This window comes from Oryx dammah, unplaced genomic scaffold (assembly GCF_014754425.2).
Source record: "Oryx dammah isolate SB20612 unplaced genomic scaffold, SCBI_Odam_1.1 HiC_scaffold_5, whole genome shotgun sequence".
NCBI lineage: Eukaryota > Metazoa > Chordata > Mammalia > Artiodactyla > Bovidae > Oryx > Oryx dammah.
Window position 1 is genome coordinate 20,497,334 of NW_024070189.1, and position 23,275 is coordinate 20,520,608.

The following is a 23,275-nucleotide window of genomic DNA, read 5'->3' on the forward strand; positions in this document are numbered from 1 at the left end:
TGCATGTTCCCAGCATTGCAAGGAAGATTCTTAACCATGGGACCACCAGGGATATCCTTCTAATATCCTAATATTATGTAATAATAATAATATCCTAATCCTAAATATTTAGTTAGTAATAATATCCTAATAATCCTAAATAATAATATCCTAAATAATATCCTAAATAATAATAATATCCTAATCCCAAATATTTAGTTAGTTTTTGATATTATAAGAATCTAGGAAAATTCAGCTACACACAGACATATACAAAGAAACCTTTAAGTATTCAACAAGAAGTATTTATGCCAAAACCAATACAGAATTGTAAAGTAAAAATTAAAATAAATAAATAAATAAATTAAAAAAAAGAAGTAATATGAGAAAGAAAAGGAATAGCAGTTAGTACATGTGAAAAAAAATAGATTCGTATTGTTAGTAATTTTTTTCAAATCTGAAAATTTGAACTCAAAGTGAGGAAGTGGGAAATTAAAGGAAAAAAATCTAGAAGACAAAAAAAGCACCACAGAGAAGATCTCCAGCTTATGAACTAATAGATGGTTATTTGGAAAGGAGCTTGTCCCTTTGTAGAGCATCTTCTTTTTTTTCTCTAATTTGTAGGATTTACTTGAGGAAGAGTGCCATCTTCATTTTCCCAGTATTGAAGCTTTCGGGCTTTATGATTTTAGCAAAAGTTTCAACTAGATTGTTTATAGAAACAAGGTTCAGGATGCAGTAGGAATGATACTACTAGGAAAGAGCTATAATTCAAGTAAATTTGGTCCAGTGTAGTGGTTTAGCATGGACATTTTGGAATCAGATTGCCTGGGTTTAGATCCTGGTTTTGACACCTGCTAGCTGTGTAACTTGGTCATTTTACTTCTCTCTGCCACATTTTCAGCTATAAAATGAGAATGGTTGTACTATCTCATAGGGTTCTTAGGAATAAAGTTAAAAATATGTGAAGTGTTTAACAAAAGAGCCTTTTTTATATATAGTAAGTATAGTATATAGTAAGTTCAATTACGATAGTATATAGTATAAAGTTCAGTTACTATATAGTATATAGTAAGTTTATAGTATATAGTAAGTTCAATTGAAAGTGAAACTCACTAAGTTGTGTCTGACTCTTTGAGACCCCATGGACTATAGAGTCCATGGAATTCTCCAGGCCAGGAGAGAACTAAGGAGGAGGTAGCCTTTTCCTTCTCTAGGGGATCTTCCCAACCCAGGGATCAAGCCCAGGTCTCCTGCATTGCAGGCAGATTCTTCACCAGCTGCGCCAATTAAGTGTTTGTTATTACTTGAAAAATTAGTCTTTGTTTTAATGGCTCGAAAATATCATATATGTGTATTGTTGAAGCATAAAAAGTATTCTACTCCATGTATTTATATTTTTCTCATTACCTTTTCCTGTGTATGTTGACGCTTAGTTGTGTCTTACTCTTTGTGACCCCATGTACTGTAGCCCGCTAGACTCCTCTGTCCAAGGGCTTCTCTTGGCAAGAATAATGGAGTGGGGTGCCGTTTCCTCTTTCAGGGGATCTTCCCAACCCAGGAATTGAACTGGCGTCTCTTGTGTCTCCTCCATTGGCAGGCAAATTCTTTACCACTAGCGCCACCTGATTGTAGGTTATTTTAAGCACTATATAATTGCCTGTAATACTTTTATAAAACACATTATTTCATCTTAAGTGGATACAGTTTTAAAATTTTGATTTTATTAGCAGTTGAAGCCAGAGTCTTATGCCATCTCTGCCTTTCCTGATCCTCCATCTCTTCTGTGTTTCTAATAGAGCAGAAATACTGGGTTCCTTCTAGAATAAATGTTCATGAATAAACTTCCCCCTGACTTTGAAAGATCAACCTTTTCACAGGCTCAGCACATACTTTAGCTATCCTCAGGCCACTTATTAAGAATATCAACTGTCAGATAAAATTTTATTACTGTTTGGGAATAGTTAAGAACCATGTTTTCTCTCCATTTTTTGATTATTTTAAAATAATGATTGACCACAGATGAATATATGTTTTATGTGCTGTGCTTAGTTGCTCAGTTGTATCTGACTCTTTATGACCTCCCGGAGTATAGCCCACCAGGCTCCTCTGTCTATGGGGATTCTCCAGGCAACCCACATGCCCTCCTCCCGGGGATCTTCCCACCCCAGGGATCGAACCCAGTTTGGGACAAACTACTCTGAATCAGAATAGACCCAGGAATTGAACCAGGGTCTCCTGCATTGCAGGCAGATTCTTCACCAACTGAGCTATCAGGGGAGCCCAGCCCCCTGCTCTAGAGAATAGGAAAGCTAGGATTGGGCTAGCTAGGTAAAGTCTTATATGACATAGAGTTTGGCCTTTAGTCAGCAAAGGATCTTTGCCAGTTTTTCAAAGAGGAGATATGTTTTTAGAGAGGTAACTCTGTTGAGATTATTAAAGATTATGTTAGAGGGAAGAGAGATTGTCAATAGAAGATACAGTTCTCCCTCTGTCCCTGGGTTCCACATCCATGGATTCAACCAACTGTGGGTTGAAAACATTAGGAAAAAATGCCAGAAAGTTCCAAAGAGCTAAACTTAAATTCGCTGAATACTTGGCAATTTTTTGCATACATTTACATTGTATTTTGGCTTCCTTGATAGCTCAGTTGAAGAATCCTGCAACGATTCTTGGGTTGGGAACAGCCACTGGAGAAGGGATAAGCTACCCACTCCAGTATTCTTGGGCTTCCCTTGTGGCTTAGCTGGTAAAACATCCGCCTGCAATGTGGGAGACTTGGGTTCCATCCCTGGGTTGGAAAGATCGCCTGGAGAAGGGAAAGGCTACCCACTCCAGTCTTCTGGCCTGGACAATTCCATAGACTATAGCCCATGGGGTCTCAAAGAGTCGGATGCGACTTTTACTTCACTTCACTACATTGTATTTACAACTATTTACATAGCATTTATGTTGTATTAGATACTGTAAGTAGTCCAGAGATGATTTAAAGTATACAGGGGCATGTGCATAGATTATATGCAAATACTATCCATTCCAGATGTTGAAATCTGAGGAGAGTCCTGGAACCAGTCTCCCATGGATACCATAGAAACTGAGGGACAACTGTAATAGACTTTTTGTGCTGAGGGTGGTGAGAGTGAAAAGAAAAGGGATGTAGTTAAGAGTAAAAAAGTTAGTAACCTCAGTATTCTAGGATATGACTGCTTGGGTTTAAAGTTTTAATGTGATGTTTTCTAATTTGCTGTATTAAGTGATTTTTTAAAACATATTCAGTGTTTTTGTTTAATTTTTTTAGCAGATGATTTATATACCTCCCCAGCTCTTCCTTTAAGTTAGTCTTGACAATTTTTCATAGTAAACTACTTAAAGAGAAACTTTGGTCAAGAATGGAATGAAATCGCAAAACAAAAAACCCATGAAACAAAACTCAATCTCTGCTGCTTTTAAAAAGCCAACACTTCACCAATTATACTCAAACAAAACACAGAACTGGAGAAGGCAATGGCACCCCACATCAGTACTCTTGCCTGGAAAATCTCATGGATGGAGGAGCCTAGTGGGCTGCAGTCCATGGGGTCGCTAAGAGTTGGACACAACTGAGCGACTTCACTTTCACTTTTCACTTTCATGCATTGGAGAAGGACTTGGCAACCCACTCCAGTGTTCTTGCCTGGAGAATCCCAGGGACGGGGGAGCCTGGTGGGCTGCCGTTTATGGGGTTGCACAGAGTCGGACACGACTGAAGTGACTTAGCAGCAAAACACAGAACAAGGTTTGCGCCACGTGTGTCTGCAGTGCTTCCTGGCAGTGACTCTCCTCTGATGCCAGTGGTGGAGCTGCCCCACGCATCCTGTCTGTCCTCATGCTGGGTCTGGACGTCTGCTCATCTTCGCGTTATCTGAAGGCCCCGGCTGGAAGATTCTAAGGTCTTAAAATCCCAAATGGTCATGGCTCTGTCGATGCCGTTAGTGCAAAATTTGCAACAATCTTAATTGTCCACCTCATAGAGACTTGAATGATGCTGTTCTGGTGCAGTGTCTCCAGGGCCATGTTGCGGTCCTCGGTCATGGCCCGCTTGTCCATGTTGCATTGGATGCTTTGTTTGGGGATGTCCAGCTTGGCAACGAAGGTCAAGCAGCTGTGATTGTTCTAGTTAAAGAGCATGGGGCAAGCAGTCATGGCTAGCAGCCATGATGCTGTTCTCTGAGACAAACGACATACTCAGGAGGGGCAGGAACTCCACCTTCAGAGTTGAAACCTGCATGCTTTTTGAGGTGTTGGCAATGGACACAGTGCTGTTGTGGCTGACCCAGGCCAGACGGCTGCCGCTGGCTGAGAAGCTGACCCCGTGCGCCCTGCCTCCATACTCTGACATCAGCTGACGGAAAGGCATTTTGCCGCCCCAGGGCATACTGGCTGGCTTCTCATCCACTTGTTTAATGTAGGTAGAAAGCACTTTTCATTTGAAGTCATAGGATCCCACTGCCAGCAAAAGGTTTTTGGGATGCCAATCTAAGCTGAGGACCGTGGAGCGGGTGGGCTTTTTAACGTGCTTGCTTACCACCAGTCATTTTCAGACTCGAAGTACCGAACAGAGATGAGTCATGCCCTTCTGCCCATGGTGAATCTGTTCTCACTTGATGAAAGTGGCTGCAGGGTTAATTCTCAGGATCACCAGGGTTAGCTTCCAGACACCATCTTTTTGACTCCAGACGTAGGCATTGCGGTGGGCCCTGCAAGTGATGGTGCGGTCACCCTTGGGAGCCCAGTTGGGACCTGTGATGTGTCCGTTGTGCTCCTTGAGTTCCTGAACTTTCACCCACTGGCCCCCATTCTTCTTATAGATGTGGACTTTGTGATTATTCGGGCTAAGGGCGCTTTGGGAATGATCTGTGTTCTAGGCATGAAAGGTGATTGGCTATAGTAAAAACTGATGCAGGGGCATTGTTCTTAGTGTTTTTGAAGCATAGAAAGCTGGGATCGGGGCCATCTGGACGGGCTTGGAGTATTGAATTTGCGGACTCTGGTTAGTGCATGCTCATAGACTCTGGTGGGCACGGGTGGAGGACCCTTAAGTGATTTTTACAATGTATAAGATCTAACTGTTTTTTTAGTGAGTACATTTCTGATAGTATAATTAAGTCTTTTGAAAATAGAGTTACACGGACAGAAATTTGTGAAATAGATTCAGCCCACCTTTACTGCCTTTCTCTTGATTTATTTTCGTTGAAAAAAATATATGTTATTGTAGAGCAAGAATAGAACATGAAGGCATGGAGGAGAGTCATCATAAAGTTAAAATGTGTTAGCTGTCCAGAATGATGGGTATTTATACTTCCAAAGAAAAGTTGCATTCTAAGGCAAAGTATTGATAAAAGATTCTATAGACACACAAGTCTGAAGTAACTAACACAATTAAAGCACCATTGGGATAGGAATTTATACATCTTGGAACCCCATCTGTTCCCCAGATCACCCTGTTGCTTCTTTAAGTACATTAATATTTTCAGCAAGCTGCTTTTTTGGTTCACCTGTCATGTAAATTATTTAATTGGTGAAGAAAATTTCTTAACACTTTTTTTTTTTCCTTGTCCTGCTTTTTTGTTGGGACTAAATTCAAAATAAGTTGAGTATGAGCCATAAAGTTAAGTGTGGTATTTTATTTTGGTGTTATGGCTGTATATATGCCAACTCCTTTTTAACTGAATATTTATGAGCTTTGATGATTTGCATACTTATAGTAATATACTTCAATTAGTTACTTGGAAGACTTTTGTATAAAATTAATGGATAAAAGAAAATTATTGTAGAGGAAAAACTCAAAAAGAGAAAATTATTGAATATATGTGTAGATGATTTAACATTAGCTTGAATAGGTGCTTATTCTAAAGCTCATTCAACCAGATATGATGCAGACAGCAGCATAGCAACAGTTTGTGGGGGACTTGAATTGTATTTTTCTTTTGGGTGCATTAAATATTCCAGTGTTTTCCGATTATAAGCCTTTGCAAGTTTTTAATGATTCTGTAAACCTCACAGGATGGCATTATTTTTAATGGCACAATGAAAATTATAAATGCCTCTTGTAGTGGTAGATTAACATGTAGAATTACTTCAAAGATTTTTACTTTGATATTTTCAGAATTTTATCTAGTAACTTAAAAAATTTTATACCACAGATTTAAAAAGTTTTGTTATTGTGGCTATTGATTAAAGACTGTGGTTTTATGAAAATATTAAGCTTACTCTTATTATATATTGTTAAATTTAGGATATTAAATAATTATTACTAGTGAGGTCTGAAATTGCTCACCTTTAATTTTAATTTAGCTGTCTGATAGTTACTATCTTGCTGAACAGAATGGGTTTGATTTTAGAGAGATCTCCTTTCCAGACTTTTTAATTTTTACTACAGTCAGATTCTATCCTTTTAGTAACTTCTTTTGAGAAACCAAGGGGTTCTTCTAAGTTATGAAGATACCAGCAGAATTTTCCTATACTTTCTGAGATTGTGTCTTTATCAATGGTGACAGTTAATTTGGTAAATTTGTTAGGGAAATTTGTTTTTAAGTTGTGTTAAATTTGGAGAACAATCAGTATTACTATTAAGTTTAGCCAGCAAACAATTTTTAGTTGGTTTTGATTGTTTTGTTGGTATGTCATCTCTACAAATAGGTTACGAACTCCTAGACTTGTATGCTTGATGTCAGTGGAACCTAGTACAGTTCTTAATAGTAGACCTTAAATAAATATGGTATAAATCTGATGCTGGGAGAGATTGGGGACAGGAGGAGAAGGGGACGACCCAGGATGAGATGGCTGGATGGCATCACGGACTTGATGGACATGAGTCTGAGTGAACTCCGGGAGATGGTGATGGACAGGGAGGCCTGGTATATGCTGCGATTCATGGGGTTGCAAAGAGTCGGACACGACTGAGCGACTGAACTGAACTGAACTGAAATATAGTTTTTAAAAATTTGCTTCTGTGTAATATAATTATGCTTACTCTTAAAATAGGATATTGTTGTTTAGTCACAAGTTGTGTTTGACTCTTTTGCAACCCCATGGACTGTTATGCACCAGGCTCCTTTGTCTACGAGATTTCCCAGGCAAGAATACTGTAGTGGGTTGCCATTTCCTTCACTGGGGATCTTCCTGGCCCAGGCTTCAAACCCATGTCTTCTGGTTGTCAGGCAGATCCTTTACCATTGAGCCACCTGGGAAGCCATATAGTAGGATAAATTGTTGATAATGTGAAGGTTAAATTCTAAAATATGGATTTGGCTTTTCTGATTTTAGGTTTATCTCAGGGATTTTGTACTTTGGTTTGGTATTTTTATTGCCAAACTAATTTCACAGTTTTAATTCTCATCTAATAATTAGTTGATTTTACAAATGAATGCCTTTGTGACTGTGAAGATTTACTTTTAATCTCTTTTTAACTATAGTGACAGACTGGATATTGGAAAGAGATCCACATGAAGAAATATTGAAGGCATTTAAACTATTTGATGATGATGATTCTGGTAAAATAAGCTTGAGGAATTTGCGACGTGTTGCCAGAGAATTGGGTGAAAACATGAGTGATGAAGAACTTCGGGCTATGATAGAAGAATTTGATAAAGATGGTGATGGAGAAAGTAAGTTTTGAGTAAAACATATATTTCAAATATTCCTACTTGTACACAGAAGTAATTTTTTTTAAACCAAATGATTTTCAAGACCCTTTGCAAACTGTCCCTTTATTTAGTGTAAATGTTGTTCATCCTGTAATGGGCTTTTTGCATAAGTATCACATATACTTGGCTTGGAATGAAGCAGACCTTTAAAACCAACTCTACAGTTTATTATATGAGGTTCCACACTTCAAGAAAGTATTTTTCTTTGAGGGTGAAGTATCTCCAAATTTCAGCCACTCAGTAAATTTCATCCTTTAATGCTTTCTTCCTCAACCTTTATGCATGTCTAAGTTTGAGTCTACCCTTCAAATATTTTGAAGTTTTATTTCTTTATTTACTGCTGCTGTCCTAATTCAGGCCCTAATTTCTTTGTTGGAATTTTATAATATAATAGCTTCGTTCATTATTTCCTTGAATGCCTGCTGATACACAGTTCTGTGTGCTGACTGGTGCTGCCCAATAAGAGGCTGATGTTGTCCCTGCTCTCGCTGACTTAGAGTCTCTTGTAGCCTCCTAATTGCCTCCTCTATGCCTCTAAGCCTCTGTTTTCATCCTAATATCATTCTTTTCCTAAAATGCAAGTTTGGTGATGTCATTTTCATATTCAGACACTTATGATTCTTTAGTGCCTATGGAATAAATTCCAAAGCCTTTTATGAGATCTGTCCTACAACAGCCATCTCGTTTTATTTCCCACTGTATTCTTCCTCTTTTTACTCTAACCCTCACCACTTATATAGTATGCATACTTTGACAGAATATACTCCATCCTGTCCTTTTATGCTGTACCTTTCATCATGCTGTTCTTTAATCTAATTGCCAGGTTCTGTCTGCTAAAATATTAGTCGATATCTCAGGTTCATCTTCAACTCCCCAAAGCTTCCCTCATTGATCTCTATTTGTAAATGATGAGATTTCCATTGAGGGCCCATTTAGCGAAACAATCTTTTTTGACCTTTTATACATTGCCTTCTGTTAGTTATATACATATGTGTCTTTCCAATTATACTGTGAGCCACTAAAGAGCAGTATGGAATCATACAGTGCAAAAAGTCTGAGATTTTGGAATCATACAGGCCTGGATTTGAATTGAGTCTCTACCCAATGTGTAATTTTGTGCAGATTGTTACATTTTCTGAGTCTCAGTTTTCCTGTTTACAAAAAATAAACTTTAATACCTTTCAAGGTGGTCATGATTATGAAATGAAGATAATTGAACGTGCCTAGCATTAAATGTAAACTTGTTTTCCTTTTTTTTTCTTTTTCATGTTTTTATTCTCCTGCGTTTTCTTGAACGTGATGAGTACTGTGATGTTTGTTGACTTAAGTAGTGAGCAGGAGTGTGTGTTACAGTAGATATATATTGCTATAGTACCAACTATTCATTTTTACATGAATATATATATTTATATGTATATACATATATAACCTTGGAAATACTGGCATGCTTCAATAAGGAGGTAAGACAGTAGCAACTGGTTGTCAACTCAGGTTTGTAGATTGTCTGTTAGAATTGTGCATTATTATGCTTTCCCATTATATTTATGTGACTATTATTGAGCATTATACAGCGTTTCTGGGGCTTTCTGGGTAGCTCAGCGGTAAAGAATCTGCCTGCAATGCAAGAGGCTTGGGTTTGATCCTTGGGTCAGAAAGATCCTCTGGAGGAGGGGATGGCAACCCACTTCAGTATTTTTGCTTGGAGAATCCCATGGTCAGAGAAGCCTGGTGGGCTATAGTCTATAGGGTCGCAAAGAGTTGGGCACTACTGAAGTGACTTAGCATGCATGCATACAACTTTTCTGTTTTTAATACTAGCTCTTTGAAGAGAGTCAACATAGTTAATTATATTTTAAAACAGAGATGATTGAAACTTGAGAAAATTTAAATGACTTCTTAAGGTCTAACTCTAATATTTGGATTTATAATCCACTGCCTTCATAGTTAAAAAATGTTTGTGTCTTCCCTAGCTGTTGATTATTACTCTGAGTTAGCTTAAATGAGTTCCTTTATGTAAAGTACTCTCTTCAGTGGTAGAGAGAATCTTGGTATGTCTATTTCATACTCCTGCTACTTATGTGTCAAAAGACCAGAGTTATAAACAGTTTCTTTTACCTGTACTAGGTACAGGATTGCTTCTCTAAATAAAACTGTGGTAGTGACATAGAAAGACTCCATCCCAAGATATATAAACTAAAACACAATAAATCTTTTTGAAAAACGGTAGCAACATTAAAAAACCCCAAGTGGACCGTCTTCTAAATAATTATGAATGTTAACATTGGAAGTGAAATGAAGTTGGTCAGTCATGTCTGACTCTTTGCGACCTCATAGACTGTAGCCTGCCAGGCTCCTCCGTCCATTGGATTTTTCCAGGCAAGAATACTGGAGTGGGTTGCCATTTTCTTCTCCAGGGGATCTTCCCAACCCAGAGATCAAACCTGGGTCTCCCACATTGCGGGCAGACTCTTTACCATCTGAGTCATCAGGAAATCCCTTTAACATTTATTTAGTGCTTAATATATTTTATATTCTGTGCTTATAATGTTACCTTGTGGATTATGTCACTTAATTTTCATAATAGCTTTTGTGAAGTAAATACATTGTTTTACCTATTTATGCTTAGGATAGATGAATATATAGATGGAGAAACTAAAGCTCTGAGAGTTTAATAACCTGTTCAAGGTTATCACCACACAGCAGAGTCCGATTTAAACTCACATCTCCATAATGACAAAGAATATGCTTTTAACCATAATACTGTATTGCCTCTTATGCTATAAAGTAAAAAATTAGTTTTTTATGTTTATAGAGTTTTTTAAATTACATATTTTTATAGGAAACAATGTGTTAGTAAAATATTCAACTGGCCCTTCAGATTAAAATTTGTTATTTCCCCTCTGAAGCCAGATAGTCTCTAAGGTAATTAATCTACTTAATTTCCCTGAAATTTTTTAATTTTAATAACATATAATAAGATTTACCCTATAAAATGACTGAAGAAAATTTTGTTTGAAAAGGTAGTATACAAAAAATGAAGTGGCATATTTGTTTGATTCAACATATATTTTATCAAATGCTTAAGGTAGGTGTTGTCTTTGGATTATTAAATAAAGGAACTTGATATAAGATAGGATTGATAGAGAAGGTTATAAAACCAAATGTATGAAGGCATCACTGATCCTTCCAATTGTCTGGAAGTCTCACTGATAACAAAGTGAAGTGAAATGAAGTTGCTCAGTGTGTGAAGTGAAGTGAAGTTGCCCAGTTGTGTCCGATTCTTTGTGACGTCATGGACTGTAGCCTGCCAGGTTCCTCTGTCCATGGAATTCAACAGGCAGGAATACTAGAGTGAGTTGCCATGTCCTTTTCCAAGGGATCTTCCCAACTCAGGGATGGAACCCAGGTCTGTCCTGCAGACAGATTCTTTACTGTCTGAGCCAGCTTTTAAGTTTACTTTTTTGGACTTAAACATTTTGTTTTTAGATATGAAATTATGGAATAGTTTAAAATACTTTTGAAATGTTCCAGTGTTTTGTTTTAGAACTCCATGATGCTTGATTTGAAATTTGAGTATTGAGATTTTACAAATTGAGAGAAAAAGTTTGAGATTTTAAAGTAAGAAAACATAAGTACTTTCCAGATTTCGAATATTTTAATTATGGCTCTGTTATGATGTTAAAATGATGTTAGTCAAATCATTCTAAGGCCACTTTCCTTATGTTGTTTTCCTTAAAAATATACTCTTGTTTGCTGTTTTGGTCTAGATGCCTGATTCTAGATTTTTCTAAATCAGGGGTTCTTAAATGAAGGTGCATATCGATGAAATTGTTCAAAGTTTTAATGTATTTTGATTATGTTTTATAACTAGAGAGGGAAAGGGGTCATAGCTGTCATAAGATACTGAAGCATATTCCTTTAACTGCAAAGGTGAAAGATCAATACTGCAGTTTATAAAATCATTGAAAGTATTTTGGGTTTTGTATTATAGGTTTTGTATTCTGTTCTACTGTCTGTCATACTGTGTTGTAGATGTTTAATATTGAATGCATGAATTGGTTGTTTTTTCTCAGGTTCTGAGCAACTCATTCTTCTTAATTCCTTATAGCTTTTTTTGGCACTGTTTTTTCTTTAACTATGTTTCAGTTTTGTTTTCTTTTAAACAGAGGCTTTTATGTCTGTAAAAGTTCCAAAAACAAGTTGACATTTTTTCTATTTTCATCCTTCATAATTCTAATTTACATGTATGATATATTTAAGCTTATTTATTCAGAAAGTGTTTGTTAAATGAACTAGTGGAATAAAGATTATCAAAGAGAGTTTAACCATCTAAGAAATTTAAAATAACAAGCTTTTAAAACTATTTTATTGTGTGTATAAATATTATGATTATGATGGATTTTTTGTAACTTGGATACTATTGTGTCCTTTTCCTAGTTAATATTATAGAATATTTATGTTTATTATATTTTATATATTTTTATATTCATGAAGTTCAATTTAATGTATTCGATTTGCTACAAAGAAGTAAAAGCAAAATACTATGTCTTGGTTTATTAAGAATTTTGTATAATATAAAATTTAAAAATACTTAGTGTAAAATAGTAAAAGTGTTCTCTGAAAAAAATTTGTATTTCTGACTTACATTTTCTTTCTTATCACAGTAAATCAAGAGGAATTCATTGCTATTATGACTGGTGACATTTAAAGAATTACAAGGATAAACACTAAGAATGTTGCAGTTGTCATCTTATATTCTATTTTTGTGCCTGGAGCTGTGTTAAAAAAAATCTTAGTTTGTTTTTCCGGAAGGACCAAAAATAAGCATCTTATGTATTCATATTTTACTACTGTTAAGTTTCTTTATATGAATAGTATTGTTAGTACTCTAATAGTTTAGCTTTGTATTTTATAGTATAGCTTTTATATATAAAGTTGAAACATTGAATCATGTGGTACACATTTTTTGAAGGTTTTTTATTTAGCGTTCGTAGTCACTTTTGTTTTGGTGCATATGTTTTTCAGACTTTCTTTAATAAAATGTTTATTTTTTAGTGTATTAAAATTTGGTACATTTTATTTTATTTTGATTCCAAATGTCTGTTAACTCTCAAGATTATCTTTCTTAAATCTTTTCTCTTTACACTATTGGTTTCAGAAACAAAAATTGACATACAGATTTTAATATAATAGTACATTTTTCATTACAAGTTTGACATTTGATGTTTCAGTACAAAATGATGACTCAGTATAGGCATAATTCCTTTTTCATGAGTCTTTCAGTTTGGAGGGAAAAAGTGTTGTGCATATAGATTCATTTATCCTCATGTATTATGTTCCATAATACTTTTGGTGTCAATGTAAGTTATGACAGTTAAATCTGGATATTTCCATCTTAAACTAATTGAATACAGTTTGAATCATCTAAATTCTTGACAAAGTGAAAGATGTAAATTTTGGAATTTTGATCTCTTAAGATAATTATCACTCAATTAAACGTCACAGTGATGAAAATAGGGAACAGTAAGTCACAGAAATCATGTAAGGCTCTGTTTTACTTGCATAAAGGAACATTCAGTGATTCACCAGAAAACAGTGGCGGCAGATCTTCCAAGTATTGGTGGGTTCTTCTTCCTTATAGAAGGATATGTTGGGGGAAGACACCTGGTAATGGGAGATAGGTCATAGACAAATGGAACTTATACCCATCCTTCACTAATAATCCTGTTCCTGGTGGTAGGAAGAAAGTTTGGTTCAGTGGTGTTTAGGTTCTTGCTTTAAATCTAAAGGACAGTAATAATTTGAGGCACTCTAAATGTGAGCCTCTTAGAATACTACAGAAAGAATTATCCACTAGGAACTTTGCAAAAAAAAAAAATCAGTAAAAAATAATAGTGGTGATATTTCAGATAATTATCTAGAAAGCAAGTTAATTGTTCACCATATTAAAATTTAATTTTGAATTTGAAATCAATTGTTCATAGTAGTATAGTGTAGGGATCACAAAGAGCCGGACGTGACTGAGTGTCCAGTATCTAGGGCAACAAATAGACTGTGAAATTTAAAAAAATTGTATCATAATGATGAATATACCTTCCTTGTCTTAATCACAAAATATGTTGATTTCCAGGAAGTTGAAGAAAAAAGAAAACGCAGAGTAGAGCACAAACATATAGCCAGGCTTGCTAGTCTTCTACCACTGTATTGGAATAGATAACCCAAGGTACTTTTTGTCATGTACAGAGATTCTTCTTTAGTCTTAATATAAATATTTTCTCCTTGGGATGCCAGCATTTTCTTTTGAAACTGTGGCTTGAGGAGAAGAGTGCTCACCTCAGTTCTTTGTTTGTGAAAGCTTTCTTTTACAGAAGGGTATGAATTATTTTTAAGTTTTTTCCCGTGTCAATAACTGTAGAGTCCAAAGGCTTATAAAATTAACTAGTAGAGGGGGCAATAAGAAGACAGGAGTGAATTTGCTTTACAAAAGGAAGTGGAGGTGAGTATTAGTCATTTATTATTATAGTTACATTGATTATGCAATGACATTTCATGATGTAAGGAAATAACTTTATTGTTAAACATAAGCTGGTGCGTTTGCTGCTCTGGTGTCCTGGTAAGCTTTGATAGTTTGTGATTTTTCAGCTAAGATCTTCTTTTTTTATATGTAAGCCAACAAAGCCTAGTTTCTTAAGAAGTTATGTGCCTGTCAACAGTTCCTAGATTAGGGTCTGGTGGTAGGTAGTTGCGATGGGGAGGAAATCAGAAATATATTTATTATGCATTTAATATGTGATGCATAATGCTTATTTAATAGTTTATTGCAGGAAATTCATATAGCACTTCTAATGGGACACTTTCAAATTTAGCTGATGTGCCAGTGTTAATGGCCTTGCATTAGCAAACACTATGATGAGTGACTATCCAGTTGGGTTGCTCATTTCCTTAACTCCCTAAGCCATCTATCTGATGCTAATCGCTGAATGTAAATCCTCTTGGGAATTGCTAATGATGTGTTCTACCCTGAAGATGATTTTTAATGTTCTGAAGACCAATGTGAAGATGGCAAAATAGTTTTAAAAAATCACTTAAAATATATAATTAAATTTAACGTATGTAGGTATTATATAAAGATAATATAGAAAGTAACAGCAAAATTTCTTTTTTTGTTTTAAAATTGACAGTTCCATTCCCATTCCTCTCAATAGTATCAGTATCAGTTAGACTTCAGACATCAAGAAGAGCACAACTGGATATTTTAACAGAGTGTAATATAGAAAGTGGACTTCCTTGGTGGCTCAGTGGTAAAGAATCAGCCTGCAATGCAGGAGATGCAGGTTTGCCTTGGGTCATGAAAGATCCCCTGCAGAAGGAAATGGCAACCCACAGCAGTATTCTTGCCTGGCAAATCCCATGGACAGAAGAGTGTGGCGGGCTGCAGTCCTAGGGTCACGAAAGAGTCCCGCCACAACTTAGTGACTAAACAACAGCAAATATCGGAAATAAGTTAAATTGGTGCTGCTGCTGCTGCTGCTAAGTCGCTTCAGTTGTGTCCGACTCTGTGCAGCCCCATAGACGGCAGCCCACCAGGCTCCCCCGTCCCTGGGATTCTCCAGGCAAGAACACTGGAGTGGGTTGCCATTTCCTTCTCCAATGCATGAAAGTGAAAAGTGAAAGTGAAGTCGCTCAGTCATGTCCAACTCTTCCCAACCCCATGGACTGCAGCCTACCAGGCTCCTCTGTCCATAGGATTTTCCAGGCAAGAGTACTGGAGTGGGGTGCCATCACCTTGGTGCTAGTGAACCGAAAAAAATCAGAAAAGGAACACTGAGATAGCTGAGGGTAAAGGTGGTGGTTCCTGGAAACTAGAAGTTTGGAGGAGAGGTCCTGCAGAGCAGGGCCTCAGAGCTGCCTGAGGAGGAGGATACTGGTAGGGGATTGATGAGGCTGGTTTGGGAAATCTCGAGAAAAAGCTGGCGAGTGGAACCAGATGATGCTCCTGAAGTGAAGACCTGTTGCCTTGGAGATGTTGACAGGAACTCCAGGCAAACAGGAAATGTTAAGAGCCTTTCCTCCTCCTGTCTTCCTTTATTCTTCTAATTCTCTTTTTGCATGCATGTGTGCCGAGTCACTTCAGTTGTATCTGACTCTTTGCAACCCCCTGGACTGTAGCCCTCTAGGGCCCTCTATTCATGGGGATTCTCCTCCAGGCAAGAATCCTGGAGTGGATTGCCATGCCCTCCTGCAGGGATTTTCCTGACCCAGGGATCGAACCCCCATCTCTTACATATCCTGCATTGGCAGTAGGGTTCTTTACTACTAGTGCCATCTGGGAAGCCCCAGTTCAGTTTTTAGTGGAGCTTAAAAAAATTCAGCTGGCAAAGGGAAAATGTCGTTTACACAGACCTAACCCCTAGTATTATACATTTGAGTATAGAATATGACTTGGAGGTGTGTGGGGAAAAAGTTTAGTAACAAACACAACTGACCATATATTTTGTGATCTGAACCAGGTTACTTGAGAGTGAAGAGGCTTAGGGGAGATTATTATTTATATTGGGACAACAGGTGTAACTCAGAACTTAAGTCTAGGCAAACTAGGACATACTGTCACCTTTTATCTGGGTCTAGTATCCATTGTTATTTTGGAGAAGATTCTTTCATCCTGTTTCCTTTGCAGTTACATGAAATTATAGAAATAGTTTTTTTTTTTTTACATGAATATTCTATCCATTCTGTGCTAAGTTTTATGAAGGAAATGTCTTTAAAACTCTAGTAACTTGGACTTCCCTGTGGTCCAGTGGTTAAGACTGTGCTGCCAATACTGGGCATGGGTTTGATGCCTGCTTGGGGAACTAAAATCCCACATGCCTTGAGGTGTAGCCGAAAGATTAAAAAGAAAACAAACTAAAAATTAGTAACTTAAGTGCTATTGTGTTCTAGGCACACAGAGGTATTTATATACATTATGTATTTTAATCTTAATAACTTGGGATAGATACTGTTGAGTGGCTTTTGTTTTACATACACAAAACTCAAAGCTTAGAGGGCTTAAGTAACTTGTTCAAGGTAATGCTTTAGTTTTAGTTGCTAAGTCGTGTCCGACTCTTTGCAACCCCAAAGAGGCTCCTGCCAGGCTCCTCTGTCCGTGGGATTTTCCAGGCAAGAATACTGGAGTAGCTTGCCATTTCCTTCTCCAGAGGATCTCCCTGACCCAGGGATCGAACCCCGGTCTCCTGCATTGCAGGCGGATTCGTTACCAATTGAGCTACCAGGGAAGCCCTTCAAGGTAATAGGAATTGGAATTTGCTCCTAAGCATTCAGACTCCAGAGTCTGCTCAGAGCCACTAGATTATCTGCCTACAATGATGTTTATAAACTGTCTCAAGGTACAAAGAATCAAACTTTTAAAACCTCCAGGGGATCTATCATGGATGACCTCCTTAATTGTAACAGCTGGTTAATGATTTGTGTTTCATTAGAGAACCTATCTGTCCTTAGAGAACATGTATTTTGCTTGTGTTGAAAATTGAGGCATTTAAAGTCCTTGCCAACCTAGTAAACTTAACCATACTTTATGCAAAATCTACATTTTTCTTTTTCATTTCCTATTAAGGTAAACATGTTCAATTAAATCTGAAATAGCTGGCCAAAACTAAACTTTCCAGGAGACCTTCTCTATATCAGTCCTGCTGAGAGATAATTATTGCTAATCTAACTCCTAAGAGATGATGTGGTGTTTTTCAGCATTAGCAATAAAAACAAAATAACTCCAAAGGGGGGCGGGGGGAAAAGGGAAGATTTAGATTCTAAGGATGTTTTTTATGAGAGAAAACTTTGTTCAGATCTAATTGGCTAGTTTCACTGCTTAGCAAAGATTAAAAGAAAAAAAATAGGAAAGATTTTTAAAAACTAGAAGACATATGTTGTAAATACCTTTTTTGGTTTGGGGAAAAATTAGATTATACTTGTGAAGATGTTTTGTGAATTGCAAATTTTATTAAAATATAAGTTACTATAGAACTAGACAGGTAATAGAGTTGGAATTGCTGATCTGTGGGCCCAAGTGACTTGTAGTTCTATAGTCTGGTCCTGGAACATCTGGGATCTCCAAGTCTCCTAAGGGACTCTGAGGTGTACCCAGACCCATGTAGCTAGAAGATTGGTAGGGGGAAAATTTTAAACCTGCATTTGTTTCTTTGACGTGTATAAGCAGATGAGTAAGCCCAGTGATTAGTCCATTTGAAGGAAGTATGTTCTTAGGGAACTTGGTATATAAAAGTAGAGAATTATATAAATCATGTTTGGTCAAAACAGTAATAATGTTAACTGTTTCCATTTGGTTGAAATAAGCTTAAAGTTGTAACAATTTATATTTCTACTCTTGGAGAAGGAAATGGCAATCCACTCCAGTGTTCTTGCCTGGAGAATCCCAGGGACAGGGGGGCCTGGTGGGCTTCCGTCTATGAGGTCACACAGAGTTGGGCATGACTGAAGTGACTTAGCAGCAGCAGCAGCATATTTGTACTCAAGTTATTACTGTCAAAAGATTTTTTAAAAAATTGTTGTAAAAAGCTAATCTTAATTTCCTGGTAGCTATGAGGGTCTTCATTTCTAAAGGATTAATTCATGAGAAAAAAAGATAGGCAAATTTTTTTCTTAGAGAGTTCTTTGTTTCTATTTTATTGATAATTTATATCTCATCTTTTTCCAAAGAGAGATTTATAGCAAATGTCTCCAGCACAAATACAATAAGATTATTAAATTAGAAATAATAGATTACAAACCAGATGGAATGAAGAAGACAGAAATCAAAGTCAACTTTAGTTATTCAGTGTTAATTTGAAAGAGTTTTAAAATTAACTGGCTAGCAGAGACCGGGGACAAAGCCTATCTCCCCATCACAAATAGCTGCTTTTTACCGCTATACTCGCCTTCCTTTTACCTCCTTGGGATTGAAGAAGTGCTGAGTTAACTGAGAACCGTCTCTGGTTAAAGTGGGAGTGAGACGTACAGCAGCCCCTCAATTCTCCAGTGTGTCCACGCTAAGTCGCTTCAGTCGTGTCCGACTCTCTGCGACCCTATGGGCTGTAGGCCGCCAGGCTCCTCTGTCCATGGAGATTCCCCAGGCAAGGATACTGGCGTGGGTTGCCATGCCCTTCTCCAGGGAATCTTCCTGATCCAGGGCTTGAACCGCATCTCAACCTGCATTGGCAGGCAGGTTCTTTACTACTAGCGCCACCTGGGAAGCCCATTCTCCAGTACATGTCCCCTACTCCTGGAACTATAGGGAAGGGAAGATACTGGACTCATGCTGTGCCTTGTGTGGTGAATCTACAGCCTAGTTAAGCTGGGCCTACATAACCAAGATACTTGTCCCAGGAATCAAGACTAAGGTAAAAGGTGAGGGCCAAAAAAATTTTTTTTTTTAAGCTGGATTTGGAATATGAGTTACTGTGTCAAAATAGAAGTTTCAGAAGTGCAAATTAATGCACATACTCATTGCTGAATGATATATCCCGTATACTACTTTCTAAAAGAGTATAGAAACATGAAATTAAATGTATGGCCCAGTATCTTAAAACAAGGCTCAGGATTCTGATTAATTGGGCATTGAGGAATACAGTAACCATTTCAATTGATGCTTAGGGCTTCCTAAGCCTCAAGGAAGCCAGAGGTTTAGGAGTGGTATGGGAGAAGTTGGCAGGAGTTGTAGGGAAAGGATGGGTGGCTGAGAGACACTGATGGCAAAGGACTGCTCAGTAGTTATTGGCTTGTGTATTTACTGTCAGATCTTGAATGTTCCAGGACCTCTAGGGTGTGGAAAACAATCTCATCTATGATTCTGCTTTTGTCCTGGGACTGATTCTGCTTGACCTCAGTTTTCAAAAGAGCATAGAATGGAATCTAAGTTCCATACTGTTCTAGGATGACTGTGGCTGGGCATCCACTGATGGAATTGAATGGGAACACCTGGTTCTGGTTCCTTCCATTTCATTCATTCATAGAAGTCAACACACTTCTCCCATTTTATATCACTTAGGGTGTCATCCCATTCACCTAAAAATTGAAAGTATAAAATTTTAAAAGCACTTCAATTTGGTAATATGCTTGTGAGTTTTCAACAAACAGTAATTGTGCTTTTGTGTCTAAGGAGCTGTTTGCCTTGTATATATTAATAGATATAGACCAATAAATGGAGTCATTAGCTTGGTTCTTGTAATCTATGGGTCTAAATTTTAAAAGCTCATCTTGTTACATATTCAGCTTTGTTAATCTCTATTAATGAAATCTTATGTTTTGAGAATGTTCTTTTTAGGGGGAGTGAGTTTTGATTCTTGTAATTGTGGATGTGTTTAGAACAAATTTACATGTAGTGTAGCTGACAGTAAATTCACAGGCCTTCTAACTTCTTAATCAGCCAATTCTTATCTTTAACTGTCCCTATGCATTTCTTCAAGTTCAGTTCAGTTCAGTCACTCAGTCGTGTCCGACTCTTTGTGACCCCATGAACAACAGCATGCCAGGCCTCCATGTCTATCACCAACTCCCGGGGTCCACCCAAACCCATGTCCATTGAGTTGGTGATGCCATCCAATCATCTCATCCTCTGTTGTCCCCTTTTCCTCCTGCCCTCAATCTTTCCCAACATCAGGGTCTTTTCAAATGAGTCAGCTCTTTGCATCAGGTGGCCAAAGTACTGGAGTTTCAGCTTCCACATCAGTCCTTCCAGTGAACACCCAGGACTGATCTCCTTTAGGATGGACTGGTTGGATCTCTTTGCAGTCCAAGGGACTCTCAAGAGTCTTCTCCAACACCACAGTTCAAAAGCATCAATTCTTCTGTGCTCAGTTTTCTTTATAATCCAACTCTCACATCCATGCATGACTACTGGAAAAAACATAGCCTTGACTAGACAGACCTTTGTTGACAAAGTAACTCTGCTTTTTAATATGCTGTCTAGGTTGGTCATAACTTTCCTTCCAAGGTGTAAGCGCCTTTTAATTTCATGGCTGCAGTCACCATCCAAAATAAAGTCAGCCACTGTTTCCACCGTTTCCCCATCTATTCCATGAAGTGATGGGACCGGATGCCATGATCTTCGTTTTCTGAATGTTGAGTTTTAAACCAACTTTTTCACTCTCTTCTTTCACTTTGATCAAGAGGCTTTTTAGTTCCTCTTCACTTTCTGCCATAAGGGTGGTGTCATCTGCATATCTGAGGTTACTGATATTTCTCCCTCAACCTTGATTCCAACTTGTGCTTCCTCCAGCCCAGCATTTCTCATGATTTCTTCAAGGAAGAATATCAATGTACTTAATCTAACTGTTCAAATTAGAATAGCATTTGGAGAGAAAAATAGGATTAAAATATACTACCAGCCTCCACTAGGGGGACCTATTGCTGCAACTAAAAAATCAAGTGAGAAAACATGAATTTCACATGACAGTTACATGATAATAGTTTTTAGTTTTTGAAGCATACACACATTGGAAATAGTGCTTTGTATTCCTCATAAATATTTCTTGTGTTATAATTTTATTTTTACATTATATCTAAAAATTAAAATATAAAAGTGGAGAAATAAGATGGTGTGTGTTTGACTTTTTAAAAAAATAATTATAAAGTGAAAATATAAGTTCAGTATTGTGAATAACTTGTATTTAAAATATGTATATAATGACCTACATAGAACAGAAGAACCTTTTTCACAAAACATGTTTCTAAATTTTGCCAATTCAGTATATATTTTTCGCTACTCTACTGGCTTTTGTCTGTGATGTAAAGGCTTATAATTCTTATGAAACATTTTAGCTTATACTATAATATTAGGTTGTTACAAAACTAATAGCAGTTTCAGACCCATGAATTTTAAATCATAACTAGGATGATTTTTACATTTTTATTAATCAAAATAGGAACCATTACAATCAACACATTTTGTTAATGAGAAATAAGTTTATTTACTTCTGTAGTGTAAAAATCAGTGAATGCTCGGAAAGTATTTTCTGCCTCCTGCTGGTTGTGGAAGCGTTATCACTGCAAAAAGTTGAGATGCTTGAAGAAGTGGTAGTTGGTTGGTGAGAGGTCAGTGAATATGGTGGATGAGGCAAAACTCTGTAGCCAGATTTGTTCAACTTTTGAAGTGCTGGTTGTGCTACGTGCAGTCAGGTGTTGTGGAGAAGAATTGGGCTTATTCTGTTGGCTGATGCCGGGTGGAGGCATTGCAGTTTTTGCTTTGCTGAGCATACTTCTTAGATGTAATGGTTTCACCTGGATTCAGAAAGCTGTAGTGGACTAGATGGGTAGTAGACCACCAAACAGTGACCAGGGCCTTTTTTGGTGCAAGTTTAGCTTTGGGAAGTGCATTGGAGCTTCTTCTCAGTCCAACCACTGTGTATGTTGTCGCTGGTTATTATATAAAAATCCACTTTTTGTTACAATCCAATTGAGAAATGGTTCATTGTTGTTGTATAGAATAAGAAGATGACACTTCAAAAGTGACAATTTTTTTGACTTGTGGTTGGCTTATGAGTCACCCACTTTTTCACTTTTCCAGTTTGCTTCAAATGCTGAATGATCATAGAATGGTCGATGTTGAGTTCTCCGGCAGTTTCTCGTGCAGTTATAAGAAGGTCAGCTTTGATGACTACTCTCAGTTTGTTGTCAACTTCCAGTGGCTGACCACTATGCTTCTTATCTTCAAGGCTCTCATCTTTGCAAAACTGCTTGAAACACCACTGCACTATACATTTGTTAGCAGTTCCTGGGCCAAATGCATTGTTGATGTTTTGAGTTGTCTGCTGCTTTATGACCCATTTTGAGCTTGAATTTAAAAAATCGCTTAGATTTGTTTTTTGTCTAATGTAATTTCTATTGTCTAAAATATAAAATAAGCAGCAAGTAATAAGTCATTAGCAAAAAAACATAAAGCAAGAAATGTGCATTAAAGTGATATATAACATAACCACCACATTTAAGAATGTATTCCAATATCAAATGGCAAAGTTCAAGAATGAAAAACTGAAGTTACTTTTGCACCAAGCTAATATTTATAATCATGAAGTGGGTAAGTTATATAATCACCAAATTGGTAAATCTTTTGTCTCACTTTTAATTGTGAGGACATTCTCTTTTGTGCCTTCCGATTATACATGCTTTCTTAGCATCAGTTTCTCTTTGTTTATGCTCATATTTCTTAATATTCCTTAATTTTTTATGGTTCAAATAATTGTTTTTATATTCAAGGTGTTTTTACCTGATTTGCATTACTCCTCCTTCCTGAATTTATTGATTAGAAGTAATTTACATTAATGGTTTTCAGTGGTGAACAGTTTACAAATTCTGTGAGGCAAACATTACTGTCTCCATTTTTCAGATTAGGAAATTGAGGCTGAGAATGATGAACCTGACTAATGTAATGTACTCTGCCTTCTGATTCTAAGCCCAGTATTTTCTCTGCAATACCACAGTTGATTTTAAGGTATTCCAGATATGGAGCAACCATCTTTCCAAACATATTTCTCAACCAAGACTAGTGAACTCATAATTTGAGTTAGTATGTCTTATGACTAGACATGTTCTTCTGTATGAGGAATGCCTCACTCTAGATG

General features: G+C 37.0%; 1 protein-coding gene and 1 pseudogene across 1 annotated transcript in view; one reads left to right on the top strand and one right to left on the bottom strand.

Moving 5' to 3' along the window:
* CETN3 (centrin 3) overlaps positions 1-14,244 on the top strand; it is a 21,372-nt gene extending 7,128 nt beyond the window's left edge. The window contains exons 4-5 of the mRNA XM_040241539.1: positions 7,434-7,625; positions 12,329-14,244. Of these exons, the coding sequence (XP_040097473.1) occupies positions 7,434-7,625; positions 12,329-12,372 (236 nt within the window). The 3' untranslated portion in view covers positions 12,373-14,244. The remainder of the gene's footprint in view (positions 1-7,433; positions 7,626-12,328) is intronic.
* Positions 3,709-4,987, bottom strand: LOC120864446 (annotated as a pseudogene).
* Positions 14,245-23,275: the final 9,031 nt, after the last annotated feature.